Source organism: Exophiala oligosperma (assembly GCF_000835515.1).
Source record: "Exophiala oligosperma strain CBS 72588 unplaced genomic scaffold supercont1.2, whole genome shotgun sequence".
In the NCBI taxonomy this organism is placed as follows: Eukaryota; Fungi; Ascomycota; class Eurotiomycetes; order Chaetothyriales; family Herpotrichiellaceae; genus Exophiala; species Exophiala oligosperma.
In genome coordinates, this window is record NW_015622819.1 from 2,795,856 (window position 1) to 2,822,300 (window position 26,445).

At 51.7% G+C, this 26,445-nt stretch overlaps 11 protein-coding genes across 12 annotated transcripts; 6 read left to right on the forward strand and 5 right to left on the reverse strand.

Moving 5' to 3' along the window:
- Positions 1-202: 202 nt before the first annotated feature.
- Positions 203-1,879, forward strand: PV06_02422 (uncharacterized protein; the record flags this gene model as incomplete). The annotated part of the gene is made up of 4 exons (XM_016403104.1): positions 203-817; positions 899-1,042; positions 1,102-1,627; positions 1,689-1,879. 4 exons carry the CDS (start codon positions 203-205, stop codon positions 1,877-1,879), a joined length of 1,476 nt encoding a protein of 491 aa, XP_016267001.1.
- Positions 1,880-2,396: 517 nt separating this feature from the next.
- On the forward strand, positions 2,397-3,532 carry PV06_02423 (uncharacterized protein; the record flags this gene model as incomplete). The annotated part of the gene is made up of 2 exons (XM_016403105.1): positions 2,397-2,886; positions 3,036-3,532. The coding sequence occupies 2 exons, from the start codon at positions 2,397-2,399 to the stop codon at positions 3,530-3,532; spliced, it is 987 nt and encodes a 328-aa protein (XP_016267002.1).
- A 101-nt stretch (positions 3,533-3,633) lies between these two features.
- PV06_02424 (uncharacterized protein) lies at positions 3,634-6,165 on the reverse strand. The gene has a single exon (XM_016403106.1). It carries the CDS (start codon positions 6,079-6,081, stop codon positions 3,865-3,867), a length of 2,217 nt encoding a protein of 738 aa, XP_016267003.1. The 5' UTR covers positions 6,082-6,165; the 3' UTR covers positions 3,634-3,864.
- A 198-nt stretch (positions 6,166-6,363) lies between these two features.
- Positions 6,364-7,894, forward strand: PV06_02425 (uncharacterized protein). Its single transcript, XM_016403107.1, has one exon. It carries the CDS (start codon positions 6,487-6,489, stop codon positions 7,723-7,725), a length of 1,239 nt encoding a protein of 412 aa, XP_016267004.1. The 5' UTR covers positions 6,364-6,486; the 3' UTR covers positions 7,726-7,894.
- Positions 7,835-9,137, reverse strand: PV06_02426. 2 transcript variants are annotated; one of them, XM_016403109.1, is made up of 2 exons: positions 8,726-9,137; positions 7,835-8,645 (listed from the first exon to the last, which is right to left on the reverse strand). In XM_016403109.1, the coding sequence occupies exon 2, from the start codon at positions 8,446-8,448 to the stop codon at positions 7,891-7,893; it is 558 nt and encodes a 185-aa protein (XP_016267006.1). In that variant the 5' UTR covers positions 8,449-8,645; positions 8,726-9,137; the 3' UTR covers positions 7,835-7,890. The 2 variants fall into 2 exon arrangements, with proteins under 2 accessions (XP_016267006.1, XP_016267005.1); XM_016403108.1 differs by having other exon boundaries at positions 7,835-8,656.
- A 4,174-nt stretch (positions 9,138-13,311) lies between these two features.
- On the reverse strand, positions 13,312-14,502 carry PV06_02427 (uncharacterized protein; the record flags this gene model as incomplete). Its single annotated transcript, XM_016403110.1, has 1 exon — positions 13,312-14,502. One exon carries the CDS (start codon positions 14,500-14,502, stop codon positions 13,312-13,314), a length of 1,191 nt encoding a protein of 396 aa, XP_016267007.1.
- Positions 14,503-14,969: 467 nt separating this feature from the next.
- On the forward strand, positions 14,970-16,692 carry PV06_02428 (uncharacterized protein). The gene has a single exon (XM_016403111.1). The coding sequence runs from the start codon at positions 15,325-15,327 to the stop codon at positions 16,507-16,509; it is 1,185 nt and encodes a 394-aa protein (XP_016267008.1). The 5' UTR covers positions 14,970-15,324; the 3' UTR covers positions 16,510-16,692.
- A 1,201-nt stretch (positions 16,693-17,893) lies between these two features.
- On the forward strand, positions 17,894-20,439 carry PV06_02429 (uncharacterized protein). Its single transcript, XM_016403112.1, has one exon. The coding sequence runs from the start codon at positions 18,090-18,092 to the stop codon at positions 20,001-20,003; it is 1,914 nt and encodes a 637-aa protein (XP_016267009.1). The 5' UTR covers positions 17,894-18,089; the 3' UTR covers positions 20,004-20,439.
- A 385-nt stretch (positions 20,440-20,824) lies between these two features.
- Positions 20,825-23,204, reverse strand: PV06_02430 (uncharacterized protein). Its single transcript, XM_016403113.1, has 3 exons — positions 22,434-23,204; positions 21,431-22,351; positions 20,825-21,314 (listed from the first exon to the last, which is right to left on the reverse strand). Exons 1-3 carry the CDS (start codon positions 22,976-22,978, stop codon positions 20,909-20,911), a joined length of 1,872 nt encoding a protein of 623 aa, XP_016267010.1. The 5' UTR covers positions 22,979-23,204; the 3' UTR covers positions 20,825-20,908.
- Positions 23,205-23,506: 302 nt separating this feature from the next.
- PV06_02431 (uncharacterized protein) lies at positions 23,507-24,298 on the forward strand (the record flags this gene model as incomplete). The annotated part of the gene is made up of 1 exon (XM_016403114.1): positions 23,507-24,298. The coding sequence occupies one exon, from the start codon at positions 23,507-23,509 to the stop codon at positions 24,296-24,298; it is 792 nt and encodes a 263-aa protein (XP_016267011.1).
- Positions 24,299-24,404: 106 nt separating this feature from the next.
- On the reverse strand, positions 24,405-26,286 carry PV06_02432 (uncharacterized protein). The gene has a single exon (XM_016403115.1). It carries the CDS (start codon positions 26,266-26,268, stop codon positions 24,535-24,537), a length of 1,734 nt encoding a protein of 577 aa, XP_016267012.1. The 5' UTR covers positions 26,269-26,286; the 3' UTR covers positions 24,405-24,534.
- Positions 26,287-26,445: the final 159 nt, after the last annotated feature.

A 26,445-nucleotide genomic window follows, 5' to 3' on the forward strand; every position in this document is an offset into this window, starting at 1 on the left:
TGACTCGAACCGTACGTTCATCGAATTTGTTATTCCATTCCTAGGTACCGTTCATACCTCTCCTCGACCCCCTCTCGGCCCATTCGTTGAGATGTGCCCATGAAACCCTCAAGACCCCATGGCTTCGGCCGAGAACTGAAACCCTACCACCCATGATCAAAGTGTCACACCAAAAACCATCGCCCGGGTCTTCGTCTTCACCATGGTTTTCTGTGGCAAACCGAGCAGAGGTTGTCAACGTTGTCGACAGAGGAAGATCAGATGCGACGTGACGAAGCCGACATGTCTCAAATGTCAAAAGGCACGAGAACCTTGTACTTATCGCAATTTCGACGAAGCCATCTTCCGAGATCAGACTCGGGAGGTTGTTCGCAAATTCAAATTACCGCCAGAAGACGAACACTGTTCTGCAGAATCTCGACGCTCATTGGCGATGGTATCTTCAAGCATGACCACAAGCACGACAAGCACTCCCGATATCTTCTACTCGACCCTGTCCCCTTCTGTCTATGATATTGGAGCAAACTTCTTCTTTGACAAATTCTTGTCCGAAAAGGGTACATTCTTCGGCGATTATTCCTCTTGGTTGGGCCAGTTGTACACGGCAGACACCTCCAGTGGTGGTTTGATCCGGGCGGTCATCGAAGCTGTCGGATTGAGTGCTTTGTTCAATGTCTCTCTGGATCTAGGTATCCAGATCAAATCTTCAGAGCAGTATTCCAAAACATTGGCAGCCCTTAAGTTTGCTCTAGACGATCCAGAGCGAGCAAAGTCCGACGACACTCTACTTGCAATTACCCTTTTGATTCTTTTCGAGGTACGAGATGACTTTTTGCCCGACACAGATAAGTTTATCGTTCCCGGACCAGATTACTGATCAGTCTCACAATGTGTCTAGCTACTAAATTTTAGAACTTGGCAACGACATAGGTATTGGGAAGCCCATGTCAATGCAGCACTGACCTTGTTGGAACTTCGAGGTCAAGATCAATTTCAACGTCAACGTGGAGGACAACTTTACATCCAGGTCCGTTCTCAAATAGTAAGTTTTTCTTGTTCTTCTGTCGACTTGCCATGCTCTTTTAACGAACCAATTGGCAGCTTTTGGTCTGTATGCAGAAACGCGTGGCTGTTCCCAGAGCGCTGGTCCAAACCACCTGCGATTTCCAAGGGAGTCTCATGAGACAACTCTGGCAAAATTCTAGAGTCGCCAGTCCGAGTTCCATCACCGAGATATGTTTCCGGGTCGTCAATCTCAAGGCCGCTCTTCATCGTCAAGAAGAAGGTGATGACACGAAGATGAACGGGAAAATCTTACTAAACATGGCGGTCGATATCGACAACGACCTCGAGTCATGGGCGGCCGGATTGCCCGATTCCTGGAGGTATTCCGTGGTTCATGGGCCTGCGAGGGTCGCCGAGGAACTCCTACAAGGGGTCCGACACGTCTACCCTACGCTCTGGATCGCGGAGGCTTGGAACAACTGGCGCATCCTTCGACTTTTGGTCAGCCAGATGAGACTAGAAATCAGCGTCGATCCGCAAGAGATTGCCACCTCCCAAAACATGGCACGCCGGCTGTGTACCGACGTTTGCATTTCTGTCTCCAACTTTTCCGGCAGTCCTAGTAAGCCACCGTTTTGTCAAGTTCCCGGGGCGTTTTTTTCTGACACACGCTTTGGCTACAGGTTACATATCGTTGATCCAACCATTGTACCTCGTCGCCCTGGAAACTTTGGTTCCGTACAGTTTACGGGTCTTTGCGATTGAACAACTGAGACACATCGATGCTTCCTTGGGGGTAAGACAGGCCCGTCTATTGGCCGATACTGCCGAAAACAATCTATTCAGCGCGTTGCCCGAGTCCGGCGTGATTTGAAACCTTTTTTTTGGTTCTGTCAAGAGCCGATCGACCCTTCCGAACATACCAACGTAATGATTCTTGTTGCTGTGACGGGCTCCAGGCTCGTTTGCGACTCAAGGAATGCCTTTTTAGCGCTAAGAACGACAACCACGAGGCATCGGTTGCGAAACCTCGCAGTGCTGCCCTGTAAAGGGCATAGCGTTGGTGGCTCGGACCCTCGTCCTATTGGTTGTTTTCTGACCCAAAAGGACAGCCTTGCGACTCCACGTCCCCCGAAACCCCCGACTCTAATACAACACATAAGTATGCTCATCAAGCCTCTACAAACACAACATCTTCTTGGCCAACATTGCTTTAGTGTATTAGACACAGGTCTTGACTTGATTCATTCTCTTCCGCTCTGTCTCTTTTTTTGTTTCATTCTTTTGGGGAAAAGCAAAAAAGAAAAGCCTGCTGCTCAAAGGACATTCTAGTATCGTCTACGTCTTCAAGAAAGTACTTTAGCTCTTTCTTACCTCTTCAACGAGTCACCATGACGACCGAAACCACTCCTAACCCTGCTCCTCCCGCAGATTCGTCATCGTCGTTCTCTCAAGAAAAGACCTTTAGCACGTACAACGCCGATCAAGGACGAGCGTACTCGGAAATCCGTCGTGACTATGACCCGGGAGTCTATCGGACCATATTGGATCATCACACTTCGACCGGTGGTCAACTCGACATTCTTGTGGACGTAGGTTGCGGTACGGGCTACGCTACAAGAGCACTTGCACCACATTTCACAAAAGTCTTTGGTCTGGATCCGGCAGAGGGAATGATCAGTACGGCACGCAGCAGCCTCACGAATCCGGAAGATTCTACCAAGGTTTCCTTTGAAATCTCGACTTGTGAAGAGTTGGGGTCCAACCTCACACCTCCAGTCGAAGATGGGAGTGTCGATCTCATCACTGCCGCCAACGCGGCTCACTGGTTCGACATGCCACGATTCTGGGCTGCCGCTTCAAGAGTTTTGAAACCAGGAGGTATGTTGACCAACCTTTCTATTTGTCGTGTCGCCTGTCATTTTGATTCGTGTCCCGTTCCTCGTCATGCCATCTGTCAATCTCAGGGTCCTCGTCATAATTTCCTTGTCTTGGCCACTCATCTAACGTCACGTCGGATCTGAAAACAGGAACCGCCGCGATCTGGACATCCGGTCCAGGTCACCCACACCCGTCCATGCCCAACGCCGATTCCATCCAGGCCGCCATAGACGAGCACCAAGAGACCGAATTGAAACCTTATATCCTACCTGGTAACATCCTGGTGAGGGATCGTTACACTGACCTGCCTTTGCCTTGGAGCGGTCCACCCGGACAGCAAACTGAAGGGTTTGACGAAACCTCCTTCGTTCGGCTTGACTGGCCCATCGACAGACCCTTCTACGTCGCCAAACCTCAAGACGAGCAGGGAGTCGACATGGACCTGTTCGAAAAGGCCATGGCGACGGGAAGCGCCGAGACGAGGTGGCGCCAGGCGCACCCTGACCTTGTCGGGACCGAAAGGGACCCTCTCAGGATGCTAAGGAGGAAGATCGAGGGACTGTTGCACGACGCCGGTGTCGAGCCAGGACAAGAAAGGTTGAGGGGCGTGTTCAGGGGGGTGATTTTGTTTGTCAAGAAGGAGTAAGGGAATGAACCAGGCCTGAAAGACACAACAAACAATGACTACTTACTTATTTACCTTTTGCACTGGGAGATACAGACAGGTTGTAGTTGAGTTGTCAGATAGTCACGCTCAACAGAAATAAAGAGTACGGATTGAAACCTAACAGGGGAGTCGGTGTGCAGTATATTTTTCCAGTTGTACCAAAGTACCAGGTGTATATATATTTCTCAAGAGCGCCCAACTAGAACCGTGAAAAGTGCACCATTATCATCATCCAGTTCGTCATCAAGAAACAAAAAAAACACAACCAAGCACTCAACCGCGCTGGTCAGAACACTTCACTCAAAACTCATTCACTCATCATCCTTCTTCTTACCATCCAAATCCATCCCATCCATCTCGTCACCCAACAACTCCACCTCGACTTCCTCCCCAACCCAGCCCTCAAACTCCTCGAGTCCTTTTTGGACGTGAACCTTGAATCGAATCACGTCCTCCAGACATCTTTCGATGCCCGAATGTAATTCTTCGCGAACCCTGGCCGCTTCCTCTCGCATACTCTCCCAGGCCACGCCGACCTCCATCTCGCGCTGCTCGAGCTCGACGACGCCGCGCTCCAAGCCCTCCCTCATCCTAGCCAATTCCTTCTCGAGCTTCTCGATCGCGCTCGTCTGCTGCGTGTGCGTCGTGGTCTGACTCTCCTTGAGCGAAGCGTACATCCGACTAGCTTCGTTGACGCGGTAATTCAGATTGTCAATCTCGGTGTTCTTCTCGTGCAGAGCTTCCGAAATGTTGTCCAAAAAGTCGCGCGCGTTCAGGTCCGCGTCCGCGGCGGCCTTGCGGCGTTCGTTGATGTCTTTGCGCAGTGCGATGAAGGCGTTCCGGACCGCGCCCCGTAGATCCAGATTCAGCAGGTGGACGGGCGAGTAGCCTACGTTGTTGTCCGCCAGCAGACGGTCGGTGTCGGGGGATCCTCTCCTCCGCGATGTCGACGTCGAGAAACTGTCCGAAATGTTGAGGCTGAGTTCGTAGTCTGCACCTTTAGCATTGACAGCCGTCGAGGGGATGAGGGACATTTGGTAGCCCAATGAATTGTACCGTTTAACGATAACTTCGAGGTCTTCAAGTTTGCGTGATGTCTCGGCCTCTTTCTCCAGCACTTTCTTGTTGACTTCATCCAACATCGCGAGTGCGTCTTCGTGGCTTTTCGTCAGTCGTTCACGTTCCGTGTTCATTCGGTCGATGTCTTGGATGTTCAGGCCTTGTCGATCGACAGACTGTTGGAGGCTCTGGCGTTCTTGCTCAACTACTTGCAGGTCTGCCTCTGTTCGTTGGATTTCTGCTTCCAGGATCTTGATTCGCGCGTCGTACTTTTCAATCTTCGCTTGTACGTTTGCATTATACTCTTCGAATTTTTTCTTGTCATCCTCCAAAATCTTAAAATGTTTGTCCAGCTTGGCTACATCGGGTGCGTTGCGCTCAAACTCTTCGACCTGCGCTTTCAAAGCTTCGTGCTCTGCTTCGTACAGCTGCAGCTCTTCTGCATGTTTGGAGTTGATCCGCTCGAATTCATCTGTCATTGCTTGGATATGAGGTCGTAAAGCAGCTTCTTCGCTCTCCTTGTCGTCTTCAGGTCCCATCTGCAGCCAGTCCTGATATGCGCCGAACAAGAACCTAAAGACAATTCTGTCACTTGCAATATCGACACCCGCCTCAGCACATGCGTCATCGTAGGCTCCTCGGGTGAAATTATCCAACATTTGTGCGAGCTGCATCATCCAATGTAGTAATCCAAGAAAGCGAGGCCAATTCTGTCCTCCAACTGCGACCAAGTGTGATTTTGTAATATCTCTTTCATATGGATATCTCAACTGTTTCATGATCGGTGGCACTTCGGTGTCGATGCTCTTCTGAAATTTGTACCCAGGATCAATACGCCGGTAGAGCCATTGGAACATGAAGGTGAAATCTTTTTGCGTAGGTGATTTTACAGAGTTTTGTGTCAACGAGTGTTTCATTTCCAATTCGAAGTTGTTCTGTGTCAGATAGTCCAGCAATTCTTGACTCAGTCGCGTTCTATACGAGGAGTCCCGCAGAGGTCGAGGATCTTTGGGCGCAATGCCAGGAGCAGGAGGTTGCGAGAAGAAGGATTGGTGAGCGACGGGACCATGGCCGGAGGGTCGGGAGAATATACTGCTTCGTCGTTGCATGCTTTGCGACGCAGGTGTTTGTGACCCAAATAACTGATTTGGCGCAAGACTCTGCCTGCCAGTGTTTGCGCTGCCAAACATGTTACTAGAAACTGATCTTCTTGCAGTGGACATGCCCATGTCGGCCAAATTTCCTCCGGAAGATGAGCGATGGAAGTTCGGCTGTGCAGGACGCTGGACGCTCTGGTTTATCGATATTGATCGAGCGTGGGATGCTGTGAACGGCGCATTTCGTAATTCATTGCTTGAAGAGACGCGCTTCACAGCAGAAGCAGGTTGCGGGATTCCCGAGAAGTTCTGTATGTGGCCCAGGGTTTCGCGAGGACGGCGCACGCTGAAAAGTCCAGGTGGTTGCGACATGGCGTCTGATTATAAGCCCGTGGGAGAGTCAGTCGCCTTCGCAATCAATGTTGTCGCAAAACGTGTAGCCAAGGTTCATCGTGGAGTTCGTGAGCATTCAGTCGAAATGAGACTAAACAACAATCAGCGCGATTTACAGCCATTACCACGGCGACGGAATTCTTAGATAATAAATTACTAAGATTGGCCCGTTTGGCACGTGATGATTAGCCTCGGCTGAATTCCCTGGACCTCAATTGCAGCCAGCCTCCCATCCACCATTATTTCGTCCTTTCGAACAATCCATCATCAATTTCCCACTCGTTCCGTCGTGTCAGCGGTTCTTCTCGGACTTCATAAAACACCTCGCCCAGAACCATATTCTGAGGCACATGTGGTGACTTGCAGACAGTCCTTGCCGCCGCCATGGCTCCTCGAGAGGATCTGATCACGTCCGCCGTGACTTTCCTTCAAGATCCCTCTGTCGCCTCGGCGCCGCTGGAAAAGCGCATTGAATTCCTCAAGTCCAAGAACCTCACTCAAGAAGAAATCGATCTTTCACTCGCCAGAGCCAGCGGTCCCGATCCCTCCTCTCAACCCGTGCAGAATGCATACTATCCTCCTCCAACTCAACAGGTCCCACGCGGGCCCCCATCACAGCACTACCCATATCCTTACAATCCCTACGGTGACCAATGGTCACCACCACAGCCTCCACCGGAGCCTCCTCGACGGGACTGGCGCGACTGGTTCATCATGGCTACAGTGGTGTCCGGCGCCAGCTACGGTCTGTATGTTCTCGCACAGCGTTACATAAAGCCACTGATCGCACCTCCGACTCCCGAACAACTCGAGCAAGATAAAGCTTCAATCGATGAACAGTTCAACAAAGCGTTTGCCTTGCTTGATACCCTGTCAGCCGACACCGCCGCCTTGAAAGAAGCAGAAGAACAACGCACGCAGCGCCTCGACTATGCTATTGCAGATATCGAGACGATCGTGGCGGACCTCCGAGCCGCCAACATGCGCCGCGAAGATGACGCACGACGCTGGGAGATGGAGATCAGCTCCATGAAATCGACCATTCCCCGCAGCATCGAGAATGTGCGCGATGCAAGCGAGAAGCAACTCAAGGAACTCGGTACTGAACTCGGCAGCCTCAAAGCCCTCATGGGTAACCGTTACGGCAGTGGTTACGGCAGCGGTTACGGTAGCGGCTCGAACAGTTTGACACAAAACATTCCAAAATCCCAGCCTGGTATCCTGCCCACGTCGAGCAGTGCTTCAACTACCCCGTCAACGGAGACGTATGGTGCAAACCAAACTCGGCCGCCGCCTGGATACGTCCCGGGAAACCCTTACGCTATGGGAGCGCCCCAGTCGCCTAACTCAACAAAACCACCGAGTGCGGCCACCTTCCAAACTGCCATCACGCCTCTCGCCCAAAGCCTGGGCCTCGATCCTAATGCGGGTGCCAATGCGAATAATGCGAACAATGCGAACACGAGTAAATCCGCCATCCCGGCGTGGCAGATGGCTGCGACCAACAAAGCGAAGGAGGCCAATACGGGTGCGCCAACGACGAATGGGACGAGCGATAAAGCACAGCAACAGCAGCAACAAGAAGATGGCGCCGATGCCGTCGCCGCACTTAATGCAAGCTAGTCTCCTAGGTACCTACTATGTATTTTCGTACTCGTGTCTGAGAAGGGAATTGTCGTAATGACAGCACAAAATTTCATGCCATGTTGGGATTTTATGAATAATCTTAACCCGAGAGAACAATTGTTGTATCTATGTACCTTTTTACATCAACTAAATTCTCTGTCTTCACCCATCATCGGTGTTGCCACCACCTCCGAATCTCTGCCGTGCAATTTCTCTGAGCATACTCATCGTCTTCTCCTCCTTCTCCTTCATGCCGGCGACGCGGGCCTCTCGTTCAGCTCTACGGGCACGGAGGATCTCCTCCTTGCGCAGTTCCCTTTCGTTCTTTTTCCTCTCGCGCTCCTTTTGCATCCTCTTGATTTCGCCCAGGCTGTCCTCGTCGCCCATCATGTCCGCGTCGCGCACCTCCACCTCGCCGCCTCCGTCTTTGGCCGACGCAAACGCACGGTTGGACTCGGCCTTTTCCCGCTTCTTCTCGAGTTGTCGTTCCCTCGTGCCCGGTTCGGCGCGGGGTGCCATCTCGTCGAGACGTTCGCGTTGTAGTTTCCGATCGAGGGCGCGCGAGTGTTTTAGGTTTTGTTGTTGTGCAGCTCGCTCCTCGTCGGCGTCTTCTCTCGCTTGTTCGTCGCGGGACCGGAGATCTTGTAACGAAGGAATTGTAGCACCGTGGTGGCCACGCCATCCATCTTTTGACCCTGAAGCGTGCCCTTGTGATACCATGGCCGAGTCTGGCGGTGGAGGGCCGTAGTCATCCTCGTCCTCATCCTCTTCGTCACCCTGATTGTTGCCGACACGGGGCTCGGTAGCGTACCGATCGTTTACGGGTGAAGAATTTTGTCTTTGTGTTTGGGCTTGTTCTCGTTCTTGTTCTTGAGCCTTTGCGAGAGTCTTCGGATCGTACCATCCTTCAGCGAGGTCTCCTCGGTTCCTACCATGTTAGTCCTGCGCGCCGCTGTTCCGTGTTGTGAGAAGTGAGGGGGAAATCTGGATGTGGTACCATTTCGAAACAAAACTCTTCCATCTTCCTTTGATTTCGGTCCCGTCGAGTTCGTCAATGTCTATCCGTTTTTGAATGTCGAGGTAGAGAGCGAACATGGGTCGATGGGTGGGCAGGTCATGTTTCGACAGCTGGCGAGCGTTCAAGGGCAACGGTTTATCAAGAGGAGGCAATTGGCTGCTTCGACTGCTGCTGCCGCCGTGTCGTGGGGAATCTGAGTGTGAGCGATGACGGGCATGGTGGTGACGGTGATGATGGTGGTGCCCCGCTCGCTTCTCTTCGTAGCGCGCTGGGGATCTAGAGCGCGAACGCGAATGAGATCGTGAAGTATGATGTCTCGCTTCTTCCATTTGGAAAGTGTAGGAACAAATGCAGGACCTAGTATGTGGTGGCGAGGGGTGGAAGACTTGTTGATCAAGGTGTTTGCGACGAAAGAAACATGGGGAACGTTTCCCCACATATACAGAATATATTCAGTTGACGTAGAGAAGAGCGCAGAATGGAGAATATGATTATCCGTGCTATCTGTACACAGAGTACAAGATGGAAGTAAGAAGTATATTATTGCTCATGAGCATGTTTTGGATATTTATATGACCATACTATCGAGGCTGTCAAGAGATATTCATGAGAGCTTCTACCGTCCACCCAAAACTGCAATGCTGTCAACAGAAGTTGTCTCAATTTCACGCTAGACAGTACAATTTAATTATCTGGTACAGTCCGAGGACATGGCTGAAATCATGCATAGGTATGTAAGTAATGAAAGAGCACGAGTCTTCCGACGGAAGCTAAAAGAATCCCTGCTGTAGCAGGAGGCGAGGTGATTATAATGCTGAGCAGGTGATTGCAAGGCTGAAGGCGAATTGGGGGCTTAACTCGTTGCCCAATGCTTCGTTCTCCCTCTCTATCATCATTCGAAATAAGGTGTTGCATCTTACAAGGTGAGAGCACATTGGGACTGTGATTGTGAGCTACGGAAGGACGGTTATCATACTCACAAGCATTTGTTCTGGTCAACAACGGCCACGAAATCACAAAAGCCACCACCAACCCTCAAAGTGCCCATGCATATGATATTGTCATCGCCCAAGAACGTGATGATGTTCTTATTACCTCGCATGACTACAACAGCCGACAACACTGGGACAGTCGATAAAGTCTGGCCATCACAAGAATCGGCAATCATCTCCAGAAAGAATTGTGTTTGCGAGCATCCAGGAAAGAGTGTTCGGGGTCCGGCGAAAAGTCCACAGTACCTCTGATCTTCTATGTCATATACGTAACCATCTAGATCGGAGATAGCCATCAGACATCGAAGATACACGATCGAACGATCATCATCTGCCACAATTGTTGGCGTTTCTCCGGTCTAGATCATCATCGCCTCATACTGAACTTTCGATAAGGAGATAACCATGATTGTGACTGCAATCGGTCCAAATCGAGTAAAATGAGACGAAGAAAGCAAAGCAGACCTGTGCAAGGTACGGCGTATCAACCAGTCCGATGAGACCTTTAAAAAAGTGATGATGATTAGGCCAACCTGTTTCCGGCTTGTCCTCGCGATAGAGGTTCATAGTGCTGCGCGTACGTACCACATGGGCTTATGCAAGGCGAAAACCAAGTACGGATATATGAAAACCCTCTTAAGGGAGTACGAGCGCGTCTCACAGGGTCCCGGATTCTCCATGAATCAGGCGATGTCGGGCTTCCTCATGTTATTCCCCGCCACCACCCAAAGAGATTCGCTCGACGTCCCGCCATCTCAGGCCTCGTAAGTGCCCCGGAGAGATTGACGTACTGATAAGCTTGCTTGACAAGGAGATAAGCACTGAAGCTTAAGCAGCATATTCCTGAAGGTGGAGGTCTCCGAGCTCCAAGGATACAACCCCCTGGCTATCGTGGCGTCAATCTCCTTGCTGGCAGGCGATACGAATATTCCATCCAAGCCCAAGGACGCGGATGCTCCTTTCCAATCCAGATCTTGTGTTCGAGGGAACAAGCCAACAATCAAGATCTCTTCATAAAGCTTTGCCCGTCCAAGCACCAGCAACCATAGATCGACATGACGCATGGCTGTATCACATGGCAAAATGGCTCGCTACCAAACGTATAAGCCGTGCGCCTTATCATAAAGCCGCGAGCACTTGCACAGAAAGTTGACTAAGGGTCAAAGCTAAACCTTTTTCTGACCACGATTTGATCGCGGTTTCGTCTGTTGGCCAAAGAGATTCGAGTCTGAGCCTTATCAAGCTGATCGCAGAAAGTGGGTCATGCTTCCGACCAGACCAGAAGAGCCACTAAACCTTTCCCTATGGCCTTACCCTGGCCTGGCACCTCGAGCACTGTATCACTTTGCCATGCTCGATTGTTTGTCAGATAAAGACGAGGGTTATAACCCGGGCCTTGTCCCTTGTGATTTTTCATGCCATCTCACGAACCTTTTGGCCCATCCTCACCGTTTCAACTTTCGCCAGGATGTCGAAGTACGTGACCAAATACGTCCCAAGCGGCTCGACCGTGAAAGCTCGCGTCACCAGTATCAGTGCATGGGAGCTTCCCAAGCAAGGTGAGTAGATAAATCAGCAACTGAAGTTATTGATAGACCTATTTCGGCTAACCGCCCTCGCAGAATCGGCTCTCGCACCCAAAGATGTCTGGTAAGTTTCAATTCACCTCATTACGTGAGGCTCAAACTAACAGTTGATATCAGGACAAATGCCGATATGGATCCCGTCCCTCCAGAGTACCAAACGTGGACGTTATTCACCTGGATGGCTTACTGGGCAACGGATACCATTAACTTGGGTGTGTTGCTCTCTATCCGTTGCACTTGATCCGTACTCTGACATTGACCTAGGCACCTGGGAGACGGCCTCGTCTGTCATCGCCGTCGGCCTGAACTGGCGCGATGCCATTCCCATCATGGTGGTCGGGACCTCCTGCGTCGCCATCCCTATGGTTCTAAACGGTGCCATCGGCGCGAAACTCCACATACCATTTTCCGTCATTGTTCGATCCGGCTTCGGTTATTACTTTGCGTACTTCTGCATCTTCTCACGCTGTGTTCTGGCTTGTTTCTGGCTCGGTATACAAGGTGCAAACGGGGCACAATGCATAACCATCATGCTGACTGCCATCTGGCCTTCGTATGCACACATTAAGAACCATTTGCCGGACGACGCAGGTATCACCACCCAGGGCATGATAAGCTACTTTCTGTTCTGGATCATCCAATTGCCACTCCTGTTGATCCCGCCAACCAGATTACGATGGCTTTTTATCGTCAAGCTTGTCGCGGCGCCCATCACTGCTCTCGCCACACTCGGGTGGATCGTCCATAAGGCTGGCGGCGGTGGTGCCATCTTCAATCTACCGGAGACCGTCCATGGCAGCACTCGGGCCTGGCTCTGGCTGTCTTGCATGTCCTCTGTCACAGGCAGCTGGGCGACTCTGGCTTGCAACATCCCCGACTTTAGTCGATACGCAAAGACGACCAGGGGCCAGTACATTCAACTGCCATTCCTCCCGGCCATCTTCACAATCTGCGGCGTCATGGGTATCGTCACGACCTCTGCGTCGAAAGTCATCTACGACGAGTTTCTCTGGAACCCCCTGGACATCATCGCCCACTGGCTGGGCAGTCACGGTGGGAGAGCCGCTGCATTCTTCGCCGCACTGTCGTGGTACATCGCCCAAGTGGGCACAAACATCACGGCCAACAGTATTTCAGCGGCCAACGACATGACGGTCCTGTGTCCCAAGTACATCAACATCAAGCGAGGGTGTATGCTGGCGGCCATCATCGGAGGATGGGTGATTGTGCCATGGAAGATTCTCAGCTCCGCGCAGACATTCTTGGCATTCATGGGTGGATACGCAGTCTTCCTCGCACCCATGGCCGGCATAATCGCTTCGGACTATTGGATCGTCAAGAGGCAACACATCGACGTGCCTGCACTGTACGACCCTCGCGGACGGTACAGGTACAACGCCACGGGCATCAATTGGCGCGCCATGCTGGCGTTCCTGCTCGCCGTCGGGCCCAACCTGCCCGGTCTAGCGTACAGCATCAACGATAAAACCAGCATCACCTCGGGGGCGAAGCACCTGTACACCTTTGACTGGTTGTATGGGTTCGTCGTGAGTATCTTCATTTATAGCGTGACGAGCTATATCTGGAAACCCTCGAACCAGCTCGTGTCCAAGACCGTGTACGGTATCCCGACCGACCCCACCGACGAGGAAGCGTACGAGGAACAATATGACGAAAAGGTGTTGAGAAAGGAGAGTATGGTGGGGAATCCCAAGGGATTTTCCAACGTGGGTGGAATAGATAACATGGCAAGTGCGTTGCACTTTAGAAAGTCGGTGGAGGAGACGGCCCGGGAAAGTCTTGAGGTTAGGCACAGTCGTGCAGGTCAAGGTGGTCAGGGTCCGCATGAACCAGGGAGCGGCGTACCGAGTCACCTTAGAGGGGTGGATCAACAGGTGCTTGATGAGAAGTTGGCTTGATATGATATGGTGGTTTGATTTTGGGACCTTCACACGGTCTTGATTTCGATTTCCAAGAACGAAATATTTCAAAATTCTCTTAACTTGTTCATGACTCGATTTCCAAGATCGTAGAGGATTCCTCCTTGTCTTGGACGACCGTGGTCTGGACGTCCAGTAACTCCAGCTGGTGGAGGCGGCCCGTATGCACCGGTCCCTCCTCCACCCTGATATACCATCATCCCTGGACCCGGACCTGGACCTGGACCTGGAATCGGACCTGTCATCATCGCCGTTGCAGGATTCATAGAACAACAACAACTTTCGGCCTGCGGATGAAAATGGTGGCTGTGTAGACACAACACCCTCGCTTTACGGTTGGCCCAACCTTGTCCCTCGTGTTCAGTGGCGTGGTATATGCAATACACTTGTTGTTGATGTCCTCCTTGACCGTTATCATCCACCGCGGGTACTATAAAACTCGCATGGCCAGGTCCAAATGGCCCACCCTGATCCTTGCAACTCTTCAACAACGGCTGGTGCCTTTTCTGCCACGACGAGGCCAGAAGAGGATCACTTCCAGGTACTAACCTCAACAGGCCGAGCGTGTAATCACTCGTCCAACTCCCGTTGGCAGAGTAAACTATGCCCTCGAACCCCGCGCCCAGGCCGGAAATGCTGAGCCACGTCGGACCCTCGTTGACCCCTCTCCTTCCACCGTCTGGTCTTTCCCAGGGCAGTTCTGCACGCGATATGCAGATCAACGTGTTCTGGAGTGCCTGTTCCGGGTTGGCAAGTTCAACCAGAAACAAATCTTGTTGTGTGTCGGAAAAATCACCCAAAGGCCAACCACTGTAACAGCAAAACAACCGGCCACCAACAGAAAAAACGGTGGCGTCGATGTTCCAATGATCCGGCAGACCTTTGAGAGGACCTAGAAACGTCCAACCTCTCACGTCCATGGGATCTTGGCTCGACGATCGTAAAATTACGGTTCGGTGAGATGGATTCCCTTGGCCTGGGTGCGCCGCACAAAAGTATATGTACCATGTCCCGTTGATGTAGTGAAGTTCCGGGGCCCAGAGGTCGACAGACCATGGGGTGTTGGGGGGTGGGCGCCACGCGGTTATTCTGTGAGAACGAGACCTAAAATCTTGCATGTTGGGAGACATAAGAATGTCTACACGGTCACCGCACGTATATGTTAAATAGTAAGAATTGTTGTGGCGGATCATCCATGGGTCCGGGGTGTCAAAGTCGGCGATGGGGGTGTTAGACATGACTTTTCTAATATTAGGTCGGCGACTCCCGTTGATAGTATAGGTGTTGGATGTCTTTTGATGAGGCTGGAGGTTATACTTATGTATAGAAATAATCAACTTCCAAAAAGTTGGAAAGTATTCTCTGAGGTTATAGTGAACATACCTTGGACAACGAAGAGATACGTACTCCGGTATATTGCACCAGTAGTCGATAGCACCGAGAAATCTGAACTGGATCACATAGATTATGGAAGTGTTCAACCCTACAGTGTACAATGTTGTAACACGACGACAAAGACAACCAGCATCAGCCAAGAGACGATGAGGTGTTCTCTCCAATGTTACGAGTATGAGGTCAGAATATGAGTTACGAAGCAATGGTTCCACTTCTCTGGAGCTCTCGGCACGATCGCGCAGACGGTGTCGCTTGTAGAACGACCGACTCGCAACTCACTCTTTCTTTTCACTCTTTTACTGACGCTCTACGCACTCTCACGATAACAGTTTAAATTTACGACAAGTAGAACACTTTGTACAATGCTTAGCAAGCGGACTTGGAATCAGATTATCATCCATCGACATAGACTCAGGGTATTGGCTACAGGTCGATTGATATGATAAGGCGTCCTAAGGCGTCATCGTTTGACCATATGTCGCCATGTTGTCTGTGATGGGCATATTATCCATGATGGGGACCAGACCAAACCAGATCAGGGTGCGTGTCAAGTATTGTAAGTACCTCGACGCCCTCACTCATGCTGTAATCCTCAAGAGCCGAGCTTCAGCATAATTCAGCAACAAGTCAAGTCAGGGAAAAACCACAATAAGAAATCTGCCACGATGCCAGTCGAATTCATCAGCGCGACGTTCCTCAACGCTTCCACGGAGCTGAACGCAATTCCCGGCGCAAGTATCGACCCAGACTACCTCGCGCGCTACGCTCGCAACCTGGACGACTATGCATTCAACTACACCCTGGTGCCGTACGACTCCTCGTACTTTGACCCCTGGACCGTCGGGGCCACGATAGCCTCTCACACCAAGAACCTCAAGATAATCATCGCAGTGCGGCCCAACACCCTCTACCCGACCGTGGCGGCGAAAGCGCTGGCGACGCTCGACCAGCTCAGCCGGGGCCGCGCGGTCGTGCACTTCATCGCCGGCGGCAGCGACGTCGAACAGGCCCGGGAGGGCGACTTCCTCACCAAGGAGCAACGCTACAGCCGGTTGGAAGAGTACATCCGCATCCTGAAGCGGGCGTGGTCCTCGACCGAGGCCTTCGACTGGGACGGCGAGCACTACCGGTTCAAGGGGTTCCGCAACCTCGTCCGGCCCGTGAACGGCACCAGCATCCCCGTCTCCGTGGGCGGCTCCTCCGAGGACGCATACCGAGTCGGAGGCGCGCTGGCCGACATCTTTGGCCTGTGGGGCGAGCCGCTCAAGGAGACGAAGGACCAAATCGACAAGATCTACGCCGCGGCCGAAGAGGCCGGTCGCGCCCCCGGAGACCGGCCGCGCATATGGGTCACGTTCCGGCCCATCGTCGCGGAGACGGACGACCTGGCGTGGGCAAAGGCGCATCGGACCCTCGACGCCCTCGAGGCCGGCGCGGCCAAGAAACAGAGCGTCTTCGGTGCCGTGGCGCACGGCAAGGCCGGCGAAGCCCCTGCGCCGCAGAACGTGGGGTCTCAGAGACTCCTGGAGATTGCGAAGCGGGGGGAAGTCCAGGACCGCGCGTTGTGGTACCCAACCGTCACGGCGACGAATGCTCGCGGCGCCTCGACCGCCTTGGTAGGATCGTATCGGACCGTCGTGGACTCGATCCTCGACTACGTGAAGCTCGGGTGTGAGCTCATCTCAATCCGTGGCTATGACAACTTGAACGACGCCATCGACTACGGTCGGTACGTTCTACCCAGGGTGCGCGAGAACTTGCCGCCGCCGCCGCCGCAGACAGAAGAGCACAAAGGGGGTGAGAACGGTGGACAAAATGGGACGAACGGCGCGACTCTGGTTTCGAGGTGAGATGGTTCCGAACCAAAGACTATCGTGTTACGTTGGATACGAGGTACTTGATCAAACACACACATAGACATCATGAGAGAAGATTGGAGCTGAATCGAAATGATGTCTCGCTTATGAGCTGAGCAGGGAAGTAAACGGTACATAGCCGTGATAAGTTCAAGCCAGTACCAACCATGTTCCAACAAAATTCCTATTTTATTCACTGTCAAGGTTCCCTCAGGGTCGTCGTCCACGCTGCTGGTGCAATCTTCACCATGTCCTTGACCGTAATCAGATGCAAGTTGGACACGGGCTTTTCCAGATTGTGGCACGGAAAGCGGAGAGTGAAGAGACGGTCACTGCCTCGCCGCCTGCAATGCAAGGATCTTCCGGTCCTGTCAAGGCCAAGGCTGGCCATCTGGTTCATGAATTGAACTAGGTGGCTTCAAGGTATTGTCTAGATCCCGACTACTTCAAGTCAGGTCTAGAACGGTATGTTGGAACCCTGGGTACAAGTGAGAAAGTTACCAGCATCACAACAGGTAAAACATCTGCATGTGATGTTGTATCTTTTCGGCCAAATTTGCACGACAGGGGCGGACGACGAGCTCCCACCTGGACGTGGTGTCCGCTGAGAACTCTCAGACAAACAGTCTGGCTGCCTCTGGATGCCAGGAGGAGCTCAAAAACGCAGTGATCCTTTCTCAAGCCGAGATGCGTGGGATCCCCGAGAATCACTCTCTGCACCTCACAAAACACTCAAGGTACAGCCCCAGTACGCAGGAAGGCAATATCCTCCCCTTTCATGTACGCCCACGGTGGAAAACGGGCTCTGGTCCCCCGTTATCTCGCCCGACCGCAGTTTATGGTGCTGAAGTGAGAAAAATACGAGACGAAGAGGCGGAGTCAATAAGAGGCATATAATCAACACGACAATCTCTACACCGGATGGAGAGAATTGGTGACATCTATTTCTCAACAGATGCTTGGTTTGATAATCCTCATGGAGCAAACGCCTGGTCAGGTGATTCATTTTGGGGTGAATCGAGGGCGACGTCCAGGCTTCAGGTGATGTTCACCTCAGATCGGAACATCGGCTTCTTCGGCGAAGGATATTTTCCGAGAGTCCCATCAAGACATGCCTCTCTACCAGTACCAGGTAAGTTTCAGTACCAATCTCGGCATTTCGGCGAGCTAAATGAGAGAACCGAGAAGTACAAGTCTCTAGGCCAAGACGGCGATTGATTGATGTTGTTTTCTTTCCAGCCTGCCAGGACCTTACAATATCGCTAACCCAAACACCAAAAATTATCATGCACTGTAGAAAGCACTCGTGCAGGGCTGTGACTAATGCGAAGTTACGTTGAAGAGTTGTCGTCCCCAGGAAGGATCCACTTTGAACGAACTTGAATACAACTGCAGACTGCAGCCCTGTTTGACCACACAGTACATCAAGAGAGCTGTAGCCCAGTGTCAGCATACCTTTTATGATCGGGATCCCAGTGTACAATGTGCCAACACACGGACCCCAAGGATAACGTTCTCTGCCCGACTATTCGAGGGAGTTTCTTGTAAACCCACCAGATTGGCTTTGGACGTCTATGCATTGTTCACGAATGTGTAAGTTGTGCACATTTTATTCTCCTTCACATTTAGTTATGTTTACTCCCGAGGGCTTTTTTGATATATCGAAATGCTTCTTCTACCCTGCAGTCTCCCTTTTTCTTTTCTCTCCGTCCCCCCTGCTCCCTTTTCTTCTGCATTTCCACGACACCAACACACTCTTCTCGATGATTTTGGAGGACTCGTCAACAGCCGGTGCCGATATGGCCAAGGCAGACCCAGAAATGCAGCAGCGGTTCTCCAATATACCTGACACCGAAGCGAGTTGGCGGATCTTCTTGACCAGAGAGACCCCGACCACCCGTACCCTCGAGCATTCTTGGGCGGGCAGCGGGACGACAGACGACCCCTTTCTCGTCGAGTTCCTCCCCCACGACGTGCGGAACCCAAAACATTTCACTCGTGTACAGAAGTGGACCTTTTGCACCATACAAGCCGTCGCCTGCCTGTCGATCGCCATGGCCAGCTCGGCGTACTCGGGAGGGATCAAGCAGGTCATCGAACATTTCCACTGCGACCAAGAGGTGGCGACCTTGGGGCTGGCCCTGTTCGTGCTGGGTTACGCCTTGGGCCCTCTGCTGTGGGCTCCTCTCTCGGAGCTTTACGGTCGCCAGGTTGTCTTCTTCATCACCTTCGGCGCCCTCACGGCGTTCAACGTCGGTACGGCGGTTGCACAAAACATCGAGACCTTGTTGGTCCTTCGGTTCTTGGGAGGGACATTCGGATCTTCCCCCTTTACCAACGCCGGTGGGGTGATATCGGACCTGTTCGACTCGAACGAACGTGGTCTCGTTTCCACCCTCTTCGCCGCCGCCCCTTCGTTGGGACCGGCGCTGGGCCCCATCATCGGTGGCTTCATGGGGATGACGGTCGGTTGGAGGTGGATCATGGGCCTCCTGGCCATCATGTCCGGTGTCCTGTGGTTGATGGGCTCCTTTTTGGTTCCCGAAACCTACGCTCCGGTGTTGCTCCAACACCGGGCCGCCATCCTGTCCAAGCACACCGGCAAGGTCTACATCAGCGCGCTCGACAAGGACAATAAAAAGACCCCCGGCCAGCTCCTCAAGGTCACCCTCCTCCGTCCGTGGCAACTGCTCTTCCGGGAACCCATCTGCCTCCTGTCGTCCATCTACATCGCCATCGTCTACGGCATTCTCTACCTGAGCTTCGGCGCTTTCCCCATCGTCTTCGAGGGCCACCGTGGCTGGAACCAGGGCGTGTCTGGGCTCGCATTCTTGGGAGTGGCGGTGGGCATGTTCTCTGCCTTGTGCTACTACATCTGGGACGACAACCACCGTTTCATCCGCCTGTGTCGTGCTTCCCCGGGCGGGATCGCACCTCCCGAGGCGCGATTACCGCCGACCCTGGTGGCCTCGGTCGCGCTGCCGATAGGCCTCTTTTGGTTCGCCTGGACAAACTACCCCAGCATTCACTGGATCGTGCCCATCATGGCCACGGTCCCGTTCGGGTTCGGCCTGCTCCTGTTGTTTCTCAGCCTGATCAATTACCTCATCGACTGCTACCTCATATATGCGGCGTCGGTGCTCGCGGCCAATTCGGTTCTTCGGTCCCTCCTGGGCTTCGCCTTTCCTCTCTTCACCCGTCAGATGTTTCAAAATCTGGGTATACATTGGGGAAGTACAATACCGGCGGCCCTGGCTGCTGTATGCGTCCCTTTCCCGTTTCTCTTCTATAAATACGGCGAAAAGATCCGCTTGAACTGCAAGTACGCGGCCGAGGCGGCCGAATTCGCAGAAAGGATGAAAAAGGCACAAATGGGTGCGAGCGAGGTGTCGATAGACACTCCTCCTGCTGCCGAAGGTGGAGAAAAGGCCGATGGAAGAAGCCTGGACGAAGGCGAAATCGCGATTTCCCAGACGGGACGCGATTAATCTAGCACACCCCCATGTCTAATTGCAATCGTCCTCATCATACCACCTTGGCACAAGAGAGACAGCTTCGACGAGGTGATTTTGCTTTCTATGGTACATGGCATATCGCATTTTCTTCTTGTAAATCTTGCAGAGGCCTGACTTGTTCAGTGTTCAGGGGCCCCATATTTGGGGCCAACAAGGAGGGTGGATTGATTTCAATAATTCTTGTCGTTGGGACTTTCAAAAAGACTTCTTCAGATAGACGTGAGATGCCAATGAATTGAACTTGGCCTGAAAAATGGAAGACGATCATTGCTTGTTAGAAAAGGTGATTAGGAAAATCATCCAACTCTGTATCTTTTTCTACGGTACAGGATACTTTGATGATGCTACATCCATTATCGACAAGCCGCTCACCTAGTAGACATTACACGCTCAGGGATTCTTATTAGCCTTGCAAATCAGGCTTGACTAAACAATAAGCAAGGCTGTGGCTCTTTCCCCCCTTTTTGGGCTTGGAATACTAGGTCGCTAGTAGTCGAACTGGAAGGGCATACTTATGATTGGAACTCAACACTGACCTTCTTAACTAACACTTTTGAAGATAGTTTCGTGACAACCCCAATCAGAATTGGTCTTCCATGACCACTGTCGTCGCTCACCACGAGGGACAGATATCTGAGCCCCGGGGTGGGGGAGGAGGGGGAGGAGTGGTGAGCAAGGATGTGGCATTGAAGACGGACCAACCTATGGACAAGCCCAACTCTGTTCAACAACTCTCCCTGAGTTGAACAGCCTAGGGTCGAGATTAAATAAAACCTTACCTACGGAGTAGGTACCCTGGATAAATCAATTGATTCAAATCAGCTTGTCAACATACAAATGGTAAATCTCTTCCCCCCTTATTTGCGGCAGGAATCTGATCATATTGTTTGGCTATGCTGGACCACTCTTTGAACGGCATCATCCACTCCTCCTCCAGATTCTCGTCCCGAAACAGAAGGGGCGGCAGCAGCAGGTAACCGAAGCTTCGTATCTCCGACGCTCCGAGGTAATGGGTCCATTCCGTCGTCCGGTTCCTCCTGTGGTAGTAGTATCGGGCCACTATGATTCAAACTCACACCTCGAGTGACTCGCAGAAAGGTAGAAAAGGTGTTTTGATAACTTCCGCCCTGGAAAATGACGGCCAGAGTACCCAAAACCACGCTCAGCAACGAAAATCCAAAGGCGAGTCCGTAAGCGATCAGAACATCCGCCGGTTCGAAGGAATAGGTCAGGGGGAAAGTTTGAACGTCCACGGCGACTTCTTCGGCACTCGTCTCATCCTTTCTGTTTGATATGATGACTATTAGTGCGACGATAAGATGATGCTGAGCTGGAAATCAAAACAAAACAAAATAGGAAAAACCAAACCCCCCATTTATGACTGTATGAGGATGACTTACGTGAGAGTAGGAACGGACAAGACGCTCAATGTCATGTTCTGAAACAACTGCTCGAGGCCTTGGATAGAAGAATCCATCGTAGTCCAATTGACCGAGGTCATGTCGAAACTGCTAAAGGTCGTCGTCGAACCACCGTAGTGAGATTCCTGTCCGTAACCCACCAGCAGGCGGGTGAAGGCGAGCATGACTCCTACGTAGCCGGCCTTGGTCGAGTTGAATGGCGACACACCTCCTCCTCCTCTCTGCAGGTAATCTGCCTCTCCTCCCACCTCCGTCATCGGAGCGACCTCGTTGAGCATGTCGACTTGTGAGACGTGTGCGGATTGACGTCCGTTTGTAAAATTAAAAAGCGCCGTGTAGGACGCGTTTTGCAGATTACATTCGACGGTTTGGTTCAAGTTTGAATTGGTGTCGTTGGTGTTGGGTACGACGAACAACCGAAAGACATCCTCGGAAACCGTGTCCATGCCCGAGTATAGAGTGCTGTCTTCCCATTTGGTGATGTTGGTTGGTGCAGAGAGATCCAGGGCCGAATTGGGCGTGAAGGCCAGAAATCGGAGGTACTCCTCCACCGCAAACGCCTGATCGAGACTGGTAGTCAGGTTGGTGATGATTGTGCCGTTGGCCCCGAAACATCGAAGGGCAGGTGCGTGGAATTGTTGATTGTATGTGTAGTTTTGGAAAACCGCCTGCATGGGTGATATTTGTCCCGATGTGGCTGTCGACATAGTCACGCGTCGCAGGGGAATCGATGCTTCCACCAAGTAGGCGGCGCCGGTCTGTGGATCGAAGCCGTCGTACTGACCGTACGCCGCGTAGTTGAAGGCATACTGGGGTACCTTGACATTTGTCGTGTTGTGTCGGGCTTCAAAAGTCACCAACAAAGAACCGGGCGCGATGATGGCAGCCAATGGTATGAGCCTGAAAAAAAAAGTCAGCCAATTGATGATGACACCCTATCTCTCTCTCTTGTCATCAGCAAAGTATCTCCGTTCATTCATACCAGGTAATCGTGGCAAGACACGAGAGGAGTGGATGCGTCCACCAGAGGTTGAAATCTCTAAACAATAAAAGGTTGCTCAATATCCCGGTCAATGAATCTATCTGACGGATCTTCAAAGACGTCTTGGACAAAGCCAACCACTGTCGCTGGACGTATGCCGTGCTGGCGGCCGTCGCAAAGAGTAATTTCACCAGAAATGCGAGCGCCGTTCCCACGCGACTGGCCCAGGCCTGGGGAATCGTGCTGCCCACCGTCTTACCCGACAAGTACCAATAAAATATGCACTGGACAATGGCGAGAACGAGACCTGCCAATAGCGATCCGGTCATGGTAAACAGACGAGCGGACCTTTGGCGTTTCAAACTCGACCGTGGCTCGACCCTGGCGTACGCAGTTGATTCTGTCGTTTTTGAGACCATGTTCGCGAGACGACAACTTTTTTGATGGGTGTAGATGGAAGCTTGACAGACTATTCGCGGAACGGAATTCGAGAAGAAGAAAATGTCCAAAGTAGACCGGGGGGAGACATATCCAGAGCTGATCATACGCAGAAAGTCCTAACCTGGTCGCGGGCCTAGAACGACAATTTAGACGTTCGTGACATGTACTTCTGTACTCTGAACGGACAGATGTTACTCCGTAGTCGATGCAAATCATGGGTTAACTGCAGGGGTGTGTTTCGGGGGCTGTCGATGCCCACCTGATTGCGAACCATCATCATGGCCGGGGTGTTGATTGATTCTCGCGTCGTCAACCTTGATAAGGGAGCATAATCTATTGGCGTAGAGGGTAGCCGGGGTCGTGGTAAGCGACGCAGAAGGCACCTACTGGAAATTACCACGTAGAGGGGAAGTTGTCGGTTTGGTGAACCCCCTGAATCGATCAGGTTATTCTGTATTATGGCGCGTGCAGATTGAGATCTCGCCTGACTTTCCCTGTTCAGACCCTTTTCACACCTAAATAGGAGCATCAACGGTAGCCGCTCACTAACAATCAACCTCAAGTGCCATGATACCAGGTAGATTATATAGTAATTCTTGTCAATTACTACATGTCTACCGCGGTACATATCAATGGCACTTTTGGAAATAGCATGTTTCAACCTTGATTCTGCCATCACCGCTATTGAGTCCGGAGCAGATCGAGTCGAATTGTGTGACAATGCCGATCTGGGAGGCACTACACCCCAAGATGTGATGAGATGGATCTCTGAAATTCGATCAAGAACTTTGACCAACAGATCCAATCCTGATGGCCTCCTTCTCCCTCCAATCAACGTCATGGTACGTCCTAGAGGTGGAACTTTTATTTATACCGACAAAGAATATGAGGAGATGAAGAAAACAATCATCTCGCTCAAGACCTCCGGGTTAGTCGATGGTTTCGTGTTTGGTATTCTTCTTCTTCTCAAGACCAGTGATGACGGTGGCGGCACCACCACCGCGTCCTCGTCGATCGAGGTCGCCATCGATATCGATAGAACAAAAAAATTGGTCGAACTAGCTCACCCTTTACCTTGCACTTTCCATCGAGCTTTTGACGAGGTGGAAAACCTGTCGAGGGCACTGGAGGATGTAATATCATGTGGCATCACTACCGTCCTCACTTCTGGTGGGACCGTCAATGCCGTCCAGGGAGCAGAGGTTTTAGGACAACTCGTCCAGGAGGCCGCGGGAAGAATCACCGTCATGCCAGGAGGAGGTGTTAGGTCTACAAATCTAAAAATGTTGCACCAAACAATCAACTCCTCAGCATATCATTCTTCGGCCTTGATCGCACCAGAGTCCGTCGTCACTGACAAGGAGGAAATTCTGCGCATGTTGGAGATTTTACGACCGGAGGCGACGACGACGACGACAGATTGATCGTCAATATGGAGTTTGGGAGGACCTTAATTAGGCACCCAAAAAACACTTGGCCAGGTATTATTACGACCATGAGTGAATTGGAACATGGAGGACGGAGGACCTTCAAGAATATCTCTATCATACACACTATATACTTCATTCAGGGGGTATCATTTCCTAGTCATAAACTCATCATCCATCATAGTCAGAAGCACTTCCCGACACAAAATAGTCGTACAGTTCGTTCACAACCATCATTCATCGTAGTCAGACTCGCCTTCACCATCGCCTTCGGTTTCCTCTTCAATATAACCTGCACTCAACAGACCAGGAGCGGGTGTGTAGGCTGGCGTGGTGGATGCTGCGACTAATAGGGTCCTTCGAGCCGCAGGTGTTGCAGGCACCAAACGCTCCCGATCTTCTCTAGCCTCAACATTATTTCGATGATCAGTAGCTGCTTGTCTCCAACGTTGGAAAATGCCGGTAGCTCTTCTCTTGTCATGTCGTTGACGCAGAACATCCGCATCCTGCTCCATTCGTTGGTGTCTCCAAGCTTGAGTCTTCCAGTTTCGAAGTTTATTTCCAGCAAACTCGAGATCTTTGAGTTCTCGATATTTATCGGCAGTGCTCTCATGTTCTTTGTAATCCATTGCAGGTGTTCGCCACTTGGAGTCCCAGAGCCCGAACCTATTGGTGAGGGTACGGAGGTAATGGTTGTCCGCATGTTGCTCGAGTCGCTTCCCATCCATACCCTGCTCATACATGGTCTGAATCGCACCAAGAGCTACACGCTGTGCAGCTTCACGGTCTTTTCGTTGGCGGAATTCATCGGCTATTCTTTCCAGCTCTCCCAATTTCACTTTCTCCTCCATCGTTTGCGAATGCCAGGTTCTCAGAGCATCACGAGCAAGGTTCATCTTCACCTTTCTCCTCATCGTCTTGTAGGCTGATTGGTACTGGCCTTGCTTGGCTCGTTGCTCCACCCGATCAAGCCATATAGAAGTATATTTCTGGGCGAGATACCTTTGCCGAGTTCTGTTGAACTCTTCTTCCTCGCACTGTTGCTCTAGTCGCTCCAGTGCTTTTTCACGCATGACATGAAATACATGCTTGCCCGCGAAGTACTCAGCGGCCACATCAGCCATTCTCTCTTGTTGTTGGAGTTCCCTTGTTTGCCGGCGCCAAGAATCAAGAGCTTTCTTGCCTGCGTTTGCCATCCTCACCTGCACAAGAACGACCTCACGCTCAGCCAGAACCCACTTGCCTAGCACGTTCTCGGTATCCTTCTTCCTTCGAAAACTGTCGGCTTTTCTCTCTTGCTCTTGATATTCTGCGGTCACAACTCTCCAATGAGACAGTGCTTTTTGCTTCAAAGTTCTGTCTCTAAATTCATCCGCCACCGCTTCAAGCTCGGCAATTTGCTCATCGTCGTACCCTTCCTCAACCTTTCCATTGCCTCTGTCGACGATGCCACGCGGTTCTTCAATATGTGCATCAACAAATGGCTGTTTGATCGTCTCCCTCCACAATGAAAGTGCCTGGCTTTTGAGTCGAAAATGGTCAAGCGCAACTGCCTGCAGCCAACGTGGATCTTGCTCATCGACAGATTCAATAGTGTCCCCTTCTCTTTTTTCATGATTATCCGCATTGTCATGGCTCTTCTCTGCCTCCGTCTCGTCGGCCTCGGAATCGTCGGTAACTAATTGTATATGTGCCTTTTCGAGGACCTCGAAGAATTTCTTATGTGGTGGGATGTGATTGTCCATAAGTATGAGGCATCTGATCCACATCCCACAAGTATCGTCCTCGCCATCGCCTTGAAACCCATCTTCGCTACAGATTCGGAGATAGGCTTTGGTGATATTGTCGGCATTCAGGGCTAGATGTTCTTCATGTAGGGCAAGAAGGGTTCGGTACAGTCGAGTAATTTGTTCCTGTGAGTAGCCTTTGACTCTTTCCACGAGGATGTCCAGCACATGGGGTTGCATTGTGCCGCTGGGTATGCCATGGCAGGATGATAGATGGATCATTTGGCGACTGTATTTGGCTTGGACTTGGAAGTGAGACAAAGACGCGCGACGCGAGATGGACTTGGCATCACGCTGTCACGTGTGTGTGTGCCGATGCTGTCACTCGTACTCGTAGACAAGGCTACGGACCAGATT